The sequence below is a fragment of the Lycium barbarum genome, chromosome 3 (genome assembly GCF_019175385.1).
Source record: "Lycium barbarum isolate Lr01 chromosome 3, ASM1917538v2, whole genome shotgun sequence".
Classification (NCBI taxonomy): domain Eukaryota; kingdom Viridiplantae; phylum Streptophyta; class Magnoliopsida; order Solanales; family Solanaceae; genus Lycium; species Lycium barbarum.
Genome location: NC_083339.1, coordinates 110,572,441 through 110,585,992, shown reverse-complemented (window position 1 = coordinate 110,585,992; position 13,552 = coordinate 110,572,441). Strand labels below are relative to the sequence as shown.

The following is a 13,552-nucleotide window of genomic DNA, read 5'->3' as shown; positions in this document are numbered from 1 at the left end:
CAAATAATGCAAAGTAGTGAAACCCCATGCTTTAAGAGTCGCCTTGGATACTGTAGCTAACTTGCTACCCTTAATCAGGTTCCTTTAAAGGACGTTATCACAATTCAACAGAGTTTCCCTCTCATGAAGTCAGCTTCAAATAAGACACTTTAAAGGAAACAAAAGAAAGCCTCTTGAAAAGGAAATAAATGACATTGGTACAGTGGTACCATTATTTTGGATAACAGCAACAAAAGATGGATAGTCATTCTTTGTTTTTTTACCTTTACACGCAGTTAATGTCAAAAACCAACAGTAATCTTCTCTATCCTGGCTGTTTTAATATCCTCAGTATACCATGATCTGATGGATCCGTAACAAGGATCAGATGTACCGCAGACATCAAAGCTTGTATATGATTGACAGAAGACGCTACGCTATTTTTCTTGTATCTCTTGAATGTCTCTTTGGCTGCAAGTTCTTTCCAAAGAGAGGAACTAACCAGCAGATACCAGAGACGAAAAGGAAAATGAATCGTCCATTGTGAAGATAATAAATCTAGAATAATGCAGATACAACATATGATGAGAACAAAACTTGTTCTGCCTTCTTATGCAGTGACCTCGGAGAGTTTCCGTTGAACTGCATCTTGTGTAGGAAGAGCAGGAATTCCACCTCTTCCTGTAACTGTCAGGGCAGCACAAACATTAGCGAAAAAGATAGCGTCCCTTAACCGCTTCTCATCCTGCCAAGAATAAAAGAAAAAAAAAAGGATTTCTAAAGTTAGGAGCTAGATGTTCAATAAATGAAATCGACTAAAATGCAGGTGAAGCAATGAATCAATCACGCACGGCATTCCACGTCCTAGGACATGCTCATAGAAATAAATACTAATGACAAGAAGTTCCCAGTACAAGGATATAATCAGACTGTCAGAGAAAGACCATTTACACTGGTGAAAGGCAAAACGAATCTTCAGAAAGACCAATTAAACCGGTGAAAGCAAAAACTATCTTTACTTGCTGAGTGTACCATCAAACTATGAGCGAATAAATTACCCATCAATCAAATTACTATTGAAAGCACTGAATTGACAAATTGGTAGTGCCTCAAGCTTTTGCCCTCTCAGGCAGAGGACACAGTTAAAATTGCACATTCTCCCTATTTGGAAATATGTAAATAGACTCTAGAATTGGGGAAAAGGAAAAAAGAAGGCAATTGGGGGAAGATTTCACAATAGGACTTGGAAAGAACATAATTCTTTACCTATCATAACATTGCCAAATAGAAAACCAGGATTAATGCGGGGAAGAAAGTTTGATAAGAGAGAGAAAAATCTTGATTGTGCATGACTTTTTTGCTCATATCCAAATTCACGCACCTGATAAAGATCAGAATCAGAAGCTAGACACTTTAGAATTCCACCGACAAATGCATCACCAGCACCAGTTGTATCAACAACTTTCACTTTAAGTGAATTTACTCTTCCCTTGAATTCCTGCATCAATTGAGTCAGCATCCACAAGCAAATAAAAGTTACTAAGACAACAAAAGCTCAGAAGTTCATGCATGTAACTTCACAAACAGTAACATATAAGTACAAAATGCACTGCATACATAACATAAAATTCTCTATTATGATAAATATACATAACATAAAAATTCTACTCGTTCTATTTGGTCAAACTTTACTGCCTGGGTGGCTGAGATATTTTCATCTTCAGCAAAAACAAAAGATGTTAGCCGTGTGTAGTAAAATTTTCAAAGCATTATATGCTTATTTTCATGCAAAATTAAAGAAAATGTGAGAATAAAATAGGATAAAAATACCTTGGTGTAATATCTGCAACCAGCTGAACCTTCAGTTACAAGCAAAAGCTTCAGATTAGGATGGAAAAGTCTCTTCAACACTACCTCATCATCATTTGGATCATCACCTCCAGTCAAGAACGAAATTTCATCCTCACTTACCTGCACTTTTAAAAATACAGAATGTCATTGCCAAACAGAACTTAGCAGATGATGGATGCACTTGTGAGTTGTGAAGAAGTCATACCTTAATAATCTCAGCTAGGTTCCATACACTCATTATTCCACTTCGGGCAGCATCTTCTGAAGGCCATAAAGGCAATCTCAGGTTCGGATCATACGAGAGTATGCTACCTGATCTTTTGGCAATGTCCATTGCAGCAAGTTGTGTTGACCTACAGGGTTCGTCGATCAAACTAATCGAGCCATAATGGAAGATGGTGGCCTGGACATGATTAATATGCCTTTTCTGAAATATTGCATTGAAGCTGAATGGAAAACACGTCTGTGCATAGAAGCAATAAGAAGGAATTTATACCTTTTTAATTAGATCTATGTTGAGTTCTGACTCCCGAAGAAGCATATCAGCACTAGGATTGCGGAAGAACACAAATTCCCGCTCACCTTCAGCTGTGAGTGTAACAAATGCCAGTGCAGTCCTTGCGTCATGGTCGAACCGTAAGCCAGAATTGTCAACATTGTGTTGCTTCAAAATGTCAGCCAACAAACGGCCGAAATCATCCTCACCGACCTAATTAAAAATGCACAGCTCTTAAAGTCATCGCCAATTAAGGCTTAGCACAAAGGTTTCAATTAAGAATAATGCAATCAGTACAGAAGCAACGACAAAAAGTTCAGTCCGTAAGCTGAACAAGCAAAACAAAATAAGTATATAACATGACTAAGCGGATCCACTGCAGGGCCTTGAAGAAATAAAATTCTCCATCCAAAATTCATTGTATTGATTAATGAACAACATATACAGAAGCTCAACACATATAAATAATAATGCAAGCACTGTCCTAACTTCTCCCCTGAAAACTAGTTGGATGGAAATATAAACATAAAGCATGATGACACCAATAGACTGCACAATCTGTTCTCTGCATGTTCAAGCAGACTGTACACTAGCCTATCCCATGGTATGAAAGATCATTTACACATTTATCCACTCACAGAAAGCAGTACTAGCGATTTAAACATTTTTTATATAAGAATGGTAATAATTCTTAACATTCTCAACAATAGAAAATAGTGAGTCAAACTTTTTCTTTTATGAATTCCTATTTCTTTAGAAAACAACCAAAAAAAAAAAGAACTTAGGATAACGATTTGCATAAAATACTAACAAGGAATCTGTTTTCAGTTTTCTATTTCAGAGTGAGCAAACCTGCATTTTTAGGCGTGATCACTGAAATTCAACAATTGAAAGACAATTATGGATTTGAGTTATAATTAAGTATACAAGTACATGAAGAAGCAACGTCGCACTCATGCTATACATTATACATTACAATTGTACTGCATGGTTATTGTAAATATTTAAGCACCAGGAAATCAAAGAGTTCTTGCTCCGCGTACGCTAAGAAAAAGCACATGGACAGCTTCTACAATCCAAAGTAGGTACCCTCTGTTACGACAAATTTGTATTCCAGAATCAGTCGTGTATTTTTAGAACATTATAAAAAAGTTAGATTAAACATTACTGCATATAATGAAAACAACAGGAAAAAAATTGTACCTTTCCAATAAAAGCAGATGAACCCCCCAACTTGGAGATGCACACAGCAACATTAGCAGGTGCACCACCGGGAGCTTTTTCAAAGGCAGGAGCTTCCGCAAGTGAAACTCCACCGACAGTTGGGATGAAGTCAATTAGCATCTCTCCAAAGCAAACAACTAAATTAGACTTATTTGTTGCCATATCATTACTGTTCAAAGAAAGGTCTTTCAAATTGCCTGCAAACATCCAAATTCTGTTGTCAACGGAGCATACAGCAAAATGATCAAATTATCTTGAAGCAAATCAAATAATGGCAGCTTCTAAATTAAAAGCACTAAATCTTTTATTTTTAAATAAAAAATAGACCCATAATTTACTTTCCTTGTTAAGCCCCACCCGCTTACAAATAATTACTAATTCCATTCAAGACAGGTAGGTGGCAGCTTTCACTTTGAGTGTGTATTAACAAACTGTGGCTAATGAATCCTACTATTCATGAACAATATGGAGTAGTTCAGAATTAGATCAACCAGAAATTGTTTTTCTTTCGTTTTACCAGAAAGCTTCCAAACAGGACTTAATTCCAAAATTCCAAGATTCATACTTAAACTTAAAAAGAAACACTTGAAGAGAACCGCAAACAAAAAAGAATCTACTACCGCAATATGACCCGTTTCACCAATATTCATTGTCACGATTTCTTAATAGCAAGATAGGAAACTCGTTCAAATCTAAAATTTATCTAAAAGAAGAGGTGAAGAAGCAAGTAAAAAGCCACACAGATCAACTACAATTACCGTGTATAGAAAGAAACACTAACTCTTGTGTAAAGTATGATAGTTCCATAATAATCATTACAACAACAACCCGAGAAAGTTACCATCAAGATCAAATATCGAAAACAAGATTCAAGATAGTGTAGAACCCTGAAAAAAATAAGCTACTAAAAACCAAATTTCTGAAAAAAAAAAAAACAGAAAAATCATACATTCATCATTTGTTTATACAAACTATATCGAGTAGTTCAGAATTAGATCAAACAGAAAGCCTTTTCTTTTTACCAAAAAGCTTCCAATATTGTGAATACCTGAATTAACAGGACTTAATTCCAAGATACACAAATTAATTTAAAACAACACACTTTAAGAGCAATATGACCCATTAGGAAGATAGGAAACTCGTCCAAATCAATAATTTATTTAAAAGGCCCTCAGATCAACTAGAATTACAGTGTAAAGAAAGAAGGACTAAGTTTGCTGTAAAGTATGATGCTTCCTTAATAATCATTACCAAAAAACAAAAAACAAAAAAGTAACCATCATGATTAAACAACAAAGATCGAATATATAAACAAGTACCCTGAATACTAAAACCAAAATTCTAAAAGACAAATCATACATTCATTATTTGTACATGTATACTAACCCGAAATGGATTCTTGAGCCATACTGATATTGTCAACGGTGAAATCAGAGTGCTAAAGGTGGCGGCTTTGGAAATATCAACAACTAGAGAGAGAGAGAGAGAGAGAGAGAGAAAATTAAAGAGAGGTAAGAACTAGGCGTTAATTTGTAGGGAAAGAAAGTGAATTAATGAATGTTGAAAGAGAGCAGAGTGGAAGAGGGGTTTATGAAGTTGACAAGAAAGAAAAATCAATAAACGTGCTAGATCTCCTCTTTCTTGCCACCCCTTACTACTTTTTGCTGACACGGCATAAAATGTATCTCAATTTTCTGCTTCTGAAAATTTACTGTACATCAGTCTTTTCTTTACGACATCTTAATGAAATCAGAGTCTTTGCATACTCAATAGTTTAACGGAATAATCTTGTCTTCAATCCAATTCAGAGCCTGTTTGGATGTGCTGCTTTTTTTAAGTTAAGTCAAACGGGTTAATTTATTTTTTTAGGTTTATTTTAAACACAAAATGACTTATAAACTGGTCGGTCAAACACTCAATTACGTCTAATGGAAAAGGGGCAAGTAGGGATTATGGTTAGGATTAAGAAATCTAAATCTAAATATTATTTTTTTTTATCTAAACACTGAATAATTAAGATTAGTTGTTTTTCAACCTAAGAATGTGCATAATTTATTTATATTTAAACATAATAAATGTATTCTTCAATTAAATATTACTCTTCGTTCCAATTTAAGTGTCTTATTCTTCAACCAACAATGGTGGTTCCCTATAGTTGTGATGGCAGAGATGGTTGGTGGTGGTAGCCGGTGGTTGACGACAGAGAATGATGGTTGATAGTGGTTGTGATGATTGTGCACAGAGGTGGTTAATGATAGTGGTTGTTGGTTCTGGACAGAATGGTTGTGAAAATTATCCGCATAAAAATACATTTTAATGATACTACTTTATTCAAGATCTTAATAATTAAGTCTTATTAAGATGAAATAAATATTTAAATCTTAATGTAAATAAATACACGTAAGACCTCCATTAAATACAAGGGAAAATGACCTAATAATACTACTTTAGACCCTATATTATTAAACATAAGGATATTTTTTTCTATTTACAAAACATTTTTTTGCACGGATTGCCCTTCTTTTGGGGTGGTCTTTAAATTTTGCCCCTCATATTTGTGTTCTTTAAGTTTTGTCCTTCGTTTGGATACCTGAGGTTCTGGGTTCGAACCCCCGCTCAGGTATAAAATAAAAAAATAATTTCGCAAGGCAGGGCTGGGGGGAGTGTATGCCGGATCCGGCATACAATCCTTAAGGAAAAACTAAAGTTATGCCGGAGAGGGCAAACTTTGCAATGAGACATATATTTTATTTTATTTTTACTTTTCAAGGCATACTTTTAATTGTGCCTTAAGGAAAAGTTCCGCCTTATGGGGCATACTTTTAGTTATGCCTTAACTAAAAGTGTGCCCCATAAAATATAACTAAAAGTATGCCCCATAAGGCGGAACTTTTCCTTAAGGCATAACTAAAAGTTTGCCAGGAAAAGTTCTGCCTTATGAGGCATACTTTTGGTTATGCCTTAATTAAAAATCTGCCTCATAAGGCATAGTTCCTTAAGGAAAAAGTTTTTTCCCATAAGGCATAACTAAACTATGCCTTGAGGAAAAGTTATGCCCCCTCCGGCATAACTTTAGTTTTTCCTTAAGGACTTTATGCCGGATCCGGCATACACTCCCTCCAGCCCTGCCTTGCGAAATTATTTTTTTTATTTTATGCTTGAGCGGGGGTTCGAACCCAGAACCTCAAGTATCCAAGCTAAGGGAAAAACTTAAAGACCACAAATATGAGGGGCAAAATTTAAAGACCGCAAATATGAGGGGCAAAATTTAAAGACCACCCCAAAAGAAGGGCAATTCTGCGAATTTCCCTTTATAAAGCATACAAACAAAATTACAAAGTATATCATATTTGGGTAATAGGATACCTACGACTTTGGGCCTTTATTGAGGAAGAGGACTTTTTAAAAAAGATTTTTCTCTCTCTCTCTCCCTCTCCCTCTCTCTCCCTCTATGATATACATCATTTCCAGACCTAAAATTCATATTCTCTCCTAGTATGATATGATTTCAGCTTCATCAACGAACAATTCTCCACCAAATTTAACTTTTTTTGTCTGAGAACAACTCTCTTCATTTTCAACTCACGATTTTCAAACCATCTTTCACCATTGTTACTGTTCATCATTATTTTTGTATATTAACACTGTTTTCCGGTCCTACATTGTTAGACTTTAAAAAATTCTTTAATGCAGCATGTAAAAAAGTTGAAACGTGTGAATGAGATGTATGTTGTAATTATGTGTATAAATTATTTATATTTTAATAATAGAAAGATTATGATTACGGATCCATCAAATTTATTTTGTTTTTATTCAATGAAGTGAAATAAGGATCAAATAATGCAAAGTAGTGAAACCCCATGCTTTGAGAGTCGCCTTGGATACTGTAGCTAACTTGCTTCCCTTAATCAGGTTCCTTTAAAGGACGTTATCACAATTCAACAGAGTTTCCCTCTCATGAAGTCAGCTTCAAATAAGACACTTTAAAGGAAACAAAAGAAAGCCTCTTGAAAAGGAAATAAATGGCATTGGTACAGTGGTACCATTATTTTGGATAACAGCAACAAAAGATGGATAGTCATTCTTTGTTTTTTTACCTTTACACGCAGTTAATGTCAAAATCCAACAGTAATCTTCTCTATCCTGGCTGTTTTAATATCCTCAGTATACCATGATCTGATGGATCCGTAACAAGGATCAGATGTATCGCAGACATCAAAGCTTGTATATGATTGACAGAAGACGCTACGCTATTTTTCTTGTATCTCTTGAATGTCTCTTTGGCTGCAAGTTCTTTCCAAAGAGAGGAACTAACCAGCAGATACCAGAGACGAAAAGGAAAATGAATCGCCCATTGTGAAGATAATAAATCTAGAATAATGCAGATACAACATATGATGAGAACAAAACTTGTTCTGCCTTCTTATGCAGTGACCTCGGAGAGTTTCCGTTGAACTGCATCTTGTGTAGGAAGAGCAGGAATTCCACCTCTTCCTGTAACTGCCAGGGCAGCACAAACATTAGCGAAAAAGATAGCGTCCCTTAACCGCTTCTCATCCTGCCAAGAATAAAAGAAAAAAAAAGGATTTCTAAAGTTAGGAGCTAGATGTTCAATAAATGAAATCGACTAAAATGCAGGTGAACCAATGAATCAATCACGCACGGCATTCCACGTCCTAGGACATGCTCATAGAAATAAATACTAATGACAAGAAGTTCCCAGTACAAGGATATAATCAGACTATCAGAGAAAGACCATTTACACTGGTGAAAGGCAAAACGAATCTTCAGAAAGACCAATTAAACCGGTGAAAGCAAAAACTATCTTTACTTGCTGAGTGTACCATCAAACTATGAGCGAATAAATTACCCATCAATCAAATTACTATTGAAAGCACTGAATTGAAAAATTGGTAGTGCCTCAAGCTTTTGCCCTCTCAGGCAGAGGACACAGTTAAAATTGCACATTCTCCCTATTTGGAAATATGTAAATAGACTCTAGAATTGGGGAAAAGGAAAAAAGAAGGCAATTGGGGGAAGATTTCACAATAGGACTTGGAAAGAACATAATTCTTTACCTATCATAACATTGCCAAATAGAAAACCAGGATTAATGCGGGGAAGAAAGTTTGATAAGAGAGAGAAAAATCTTGATTGTGCATGACTTTTTTGCTCATATCCAAATTCACGCACCTGATAAAGATCAGAATCAGAAGCTAGACACTTTAGAATTCCACCGACAAATGCATCACCAGCACCAGTTGTATCAACAACTTTCACTTTAAGTGAATTTACTCTTCCCTTGAATTCCTGCATCAATTGAGTCAGCACCCACAAGCAAATAAAAGTTACTAAGACAACAAAAGCTCAGAAGTTCATGCATTTAACTTCACAAACAGTAACATAACATAACATAAAATTCTCTATTATGATAAATATACATAACATAAAAATTCTACTCGTTCTATTTGGTCAAACTTTACTGCCTGGGTAACTGAGATATTTTCATCTTCAGCAAAAACAAAAGATGTTAGCCGTGTGTGGTAAAATTTTCAAAGCATTATATGCTTATTTTCATGCAAAATTAAAGAAAATGTGAGAATAAAATAGGATAAAAATACCTTGGTGTAATATCTGCAACCAGCTGAACCTTCAGTTACAAGCAAAAGCTTCAGATTAGGATGGAAAAGCTTCTTCAACACTACCTCATCATCATTTGGATCATCACCTCCAGTCAAGAACGAAATTTCATCCTCACTTACCTGCACTTATAAAAATACAGAATGTCATTGCCAAACAGAACTTAGCAGGTGATGGATGCACTTGTGAGTTGTGAAGAAGTCATACCTTAATAATCTCTGCTAGGTTCCATACACTCATTATTCCACTTCGGGCAGCATCTTCTGAAGGCCATAAAGGCAATCTCAGGTTCGGATCATACGAGAGTATGCTACCGGATCTTTTGGCAATGTCCATTGCAGCAAGTTGTGTTGACCTACAGGGTTCGTCAATCAAACTAATCGAGCCATAATGGAAGATGGTGGCCTGGACATGATTAATATGCCTTTTATGAAATATTGCATCGAAGGTAAATGGAAAACACGTCTGTGCATAGAAGCAATAAGAAGGAATTTATACCTTTTTAATTAGATCTATGTTGAGTTCTGACTCCCGAAGAAGCATATCAGCACTAGGATTGCGGAAGAACACAAATTCCCGCTCACCTTCAGCTGTGAGTGAAACAAATGTCAGTGCAGTCCTTGCGTCATGGTCGAACCGTAATCCAGAATTGTCAACATTGTGTTGCTTCAAAATGTCAGCCAACAAACGGCCAAAATCATCCTCACCGACCTAATTAAAAATGCACAGCTCTTAAAGTCATCGCCAATTAAGGCTTAGCACAAAGGTTTCAATTAAGAATAATGCAATCAGTACAGAAGCAACGACAAAAAGTTCAGTCCATAAGCTGAACAAGCAAAAAAAAAACAGGTATATAACATGACTAAGCGGACCCACTGCAGGGCCTTGAAGAAATAAAATTCCCCATTCAAAATTCATTGTATTGATTAATGAACAACATTTACAGAAGCTCAACACATAAATAATAATGCAAGCACTGTCCTAACTTCTCCCCTGAAAACTAGTTGGATGGAAATATATACATAAAGCATGATGACACCAATAGACTGCACAATCTGTTCTCTGCATGATCAAGCAGACTGTACACTAGCCTATCCCATGGTGTGAAAGATCATTTACACATTTATCCACTCACAGAAAGCAGTACTAGCGATTTAAACATTTTTTATATAAGAATGGTAATAATTCTTAACATTCTCAAAAATAGAAAATAGTGAGTCAAACTTTTTCTTTTATGAATTCCTATCTCTTTAGAAAACAACCAAAAAAAAAAAAAGAAGAAGAAGAAGAAGAACTTAGGATAACGATTTGCATAAAATACTAACAAGGAATCTGTTTTCAGTTTTCTATTTCAGAGTGAGCAAACCTGCATTTTTAGGCGTGATCACTGAAATTCAACAATTGAAAGACAATTATGGATTTGAGTTATAATTAAGTATCCATATTATACAAGTACAAGAAGAAGCAACGTCGCACTCATGCTATACATTATACATTACAATTGTACTGCATGGTTATTGTAAATATTTAAGCACCAGGAAATCAAAGAGTTCTTGCTCCGCGTACGCTAAGAAAAAGCACATGGACAACTTCTACAATTCAAAGTAGGCACCCTCTGTTACGACAAATTTGTATTCCAGAATCAGTCGTGTATTTTTAGAACATTATAAAAAAGTTAGATTAAACATTACTGCATATAATGAAAACAACAGGAAAAAAATTGTACCTTTCCAATAAAAGCAGATGAACCCCCCAACTTGGAGATGCACACAGCAACATTAGCAGGTGCACCACCGGGAGCTTTTTCAAAGGCAGGAGCTTCCGCAAGTGAAACTCCACCGACAGTTGGGATGAAGTCAATTAGCATCTCTCCAAAGCAAACAACTAAATTAGACTTATTTGTTGCCATATCATTACTGTTCAAAGAAAGGTCTTTCAAATTGCCTGCAAACATCCAAATTCTGTTGTCAACGGAGCATACAGCCAAATGATCAAATTATCTTGAAGCAAATCAAATAATGGCAGCTTCTAAATTAAAAGCACCAAATCTTTTATTTTTAAATAAAAAATAGACCCATAATTTACTTTCCTTGTTAAGGCCCACCCGCTTACAAATAATTACTAATTCCATTCAAGACAGGTAGGTGGCAGCTTTCACTTTGAGTGTGTATTAACAAACTGTGGCTAATGAATCCTACTATTCATGAACAATATGGAGTAGTTCAGAATTAGATCAACCAGAAATTGTTTTTCTTTCGTTTTACCAGAAAGCTTCCAAACAGGACTTAATTCCAAATTCCAAGATTCATACTTAAACTTAAAAAGAAACACTTGAAGAGAACCGCAAACAAAAAAGAATCTACTGCCGCAATATGACCCGTTTCACCAATATTCATTGTCACAATTTCTTAATAGCAAGATAGGAAACTCGTTCAAATCTAAAATTTATCGAAAAGAAGAGGTCAAGAAGCAAGTAAAAAGCCACACAGATCAACTACAATTACAGTGTATGGAAAGAAACACTAACTCTTGTGTAAAGTATGATGGTTCCATAATAATCATTACAACAACAACCCGCGAAAGTTACCATCAAGATCAAATATCGAAAACAAGATTCAAGATAGTGTAGAACCCTGAAAAAAATAAGCTACTAAAAACCAAATTTCTGAAAAAAAAAAAAAACAGAAAAACCATACATTCATCATTTGTTTATACAAACTATATCGAGTAGTTCAGAATTAGATCAAACAGAAAGCCTTTTCTTTTTACCAAAAAGCTTCCAATATTGTGAATATCTGAATTAACAGGACTTAATTCCAAGATACACAAATTAATTTAAAACAACACACTTTAAGAGCAATATGACCCATTAGGAAGATAGGAAACTCGTCCAAATCTATAATTTATTTAAAAGGCACTCAGATCAACTAGAATTACAGTGTAAAGAAAGAAGGACTAAGTTTGCTGTAAAGTATGATGCTTCCATAATAATCATTACCAAAAAAAAAAAAAAAAAACAAGAAAGCAACCATCATGATTAAACAACAAAGATCGAATATATAAACAAGATTCAAGATAGTGTACAAGTACCCTGAATACTAAAACCAAAATTCTAAAAGACAAATCATACATTCATTATTTGTACATTTATACTAACCCGAAATGGATTCTTGAGCCATACTGATATTGTCAACGGTGAAATCAGAGTGCTAAAGGTGGCGGCTTTGGGAATATCAACAACAAAAGAGAGAGAGAGAATTAAAGAGAGCAGAGTGGAAGAGGGGTTTATGAAGTTGACAAGAAAGAAAAATCAATAAACGTGCTAGATCTCCTCTTTCTTGCCACCCCTTACTACTTTTTGCTGACACGGCATAAAATGTATCTCAATTTTCTGCTTCTGAAAATTTACTGTACGTCAGCATTTTCTTTACCGACATCTTAATGAAATCAGAGTCTTTGCATACTCAATAGTTTAACGGAATAATCTCGTCTTCAATCCAATTCAGAGCCTGTTTGGATGGGAAAATAGATCACCAAGTTTAGCATAGACATATAATATTGACAGGGCAAGTTGCTGTGCGAAGCATGAATAAGGTGTATTTTTCCGTGAGTCCTCGCCATCTGAATCAATTCTGATAATATTTATTATTAATAGAATTTGAAGAATTTGAAATTCTTAGTATAGATCTAAGTATGTATATATCTAAATCTAACTGAGTACGTATAATAAATGCAAAGAATGTAGAACTATAGAACTAAATAAATGGACTTATTCATCCGCTTCAACTTATAAGCTTCTTTTTTTAAGCTAAGTCAAACGGGTCAACTTATTTTTTTGGGCTTATTTTAAGCACAAAATGATTTATAAACTGGTCAGTCAAACATTCAGTTACGTCTAATGGGAAACGGGCAAGTAGGGATTATGGTCAGGATTAAGAAATCTAAATCTAAATATTATTTTTTTTATCTAAACACTGAATAATTAAGATTAGTTGTTTTTCAACCTAAGAATGTGCATAATTTATTTATATTTAAACATAATAAATATATTCTTCAATTAAATATTACTCTTCGTTCCAATTTAAGTGTCTTATTCTTCAACCAACAATGGTGGTTCCCTATAGTTGTGATGACAGAGATGGTTAGTGGTGGTAGCCGGTGGTTGACGACAGAGAATGATGGTTGATAGTGGTTGTGATGATTGTGTACATAGGTGGTTAATGATAGTGGTTGTTGGTTCTGGACAGAATGGTTGTGAAAATTATTCGCATAAAAATACATTTTAATGATACTACTTTATTCAAGATCTTAATAATTAAGTCTTATTAAGATGAAATAAATATTTAAATCTTAATGTATATA

At 34.8% G+C, this 13,552-nt stretch overlaps 2 protein-coding genes across 2 annotated transcripts; both read right to left on the bottom strand.

Moving 5' to 3' along the window:
* Window positions 1–173: 173 nt before the first annotated feature.
* LOC132631805 (probable fructokinase-7) lies at window positions 174–5,276 on the bottom strand. Its single transcript, XM_060347502.1, has 7 exons — window positions 4,937–5,276; window positions 3,530–3,747; window positions 2,327–2,539; window positions 2,036–2,233; window positions 1,810–1,950; window positions 1,361–1,477; window positions 174–724 (listed from the first exon to the last, which is right to left on the bottom strand). Exons 1-7 carry the CDS (start codon window positions 4,956–4,958, stop codon window positions 590–592), a joined length of 1,044 nt encoding a protein of 347 aa, XP_060203485.1. The 5' UTR covers window positions 4,959–5,276; the 3' UTR covers window positions 174–589.
* A 2,263-nt stretch (window positions 5,277–7,539) lies between these two features.
* On the bottom strand, window positions 7,540–12,848 carry LOC132631804 (probable fructokinase-7). The gene is made up of 7 exons (XM_060347501.1): window positions 12,348–12,848; window positions 10,917–11,134; window positions 9,689–9,901; window positions 9,398–9,595; window positions 9,172–9,312; window positions 8,744–8,860; window positions 7,540–8,108 (listed from the first exon to the last, which is right to left on the bottom strand). Exons 1-7 carry the CDS (start codon window positions 12,367–12,369, stop codon window positions 7,974–7,976), a joined length of 1,044 nt encoding a protein of 347 aa, XP_060203484.1. The 5' UTR covers window positions 12,370–12,848; the 3' UTR covers window positions 7,540–7,973.
* Window positions 12,849–13,552: the final 704 nt, after the last annotated feature.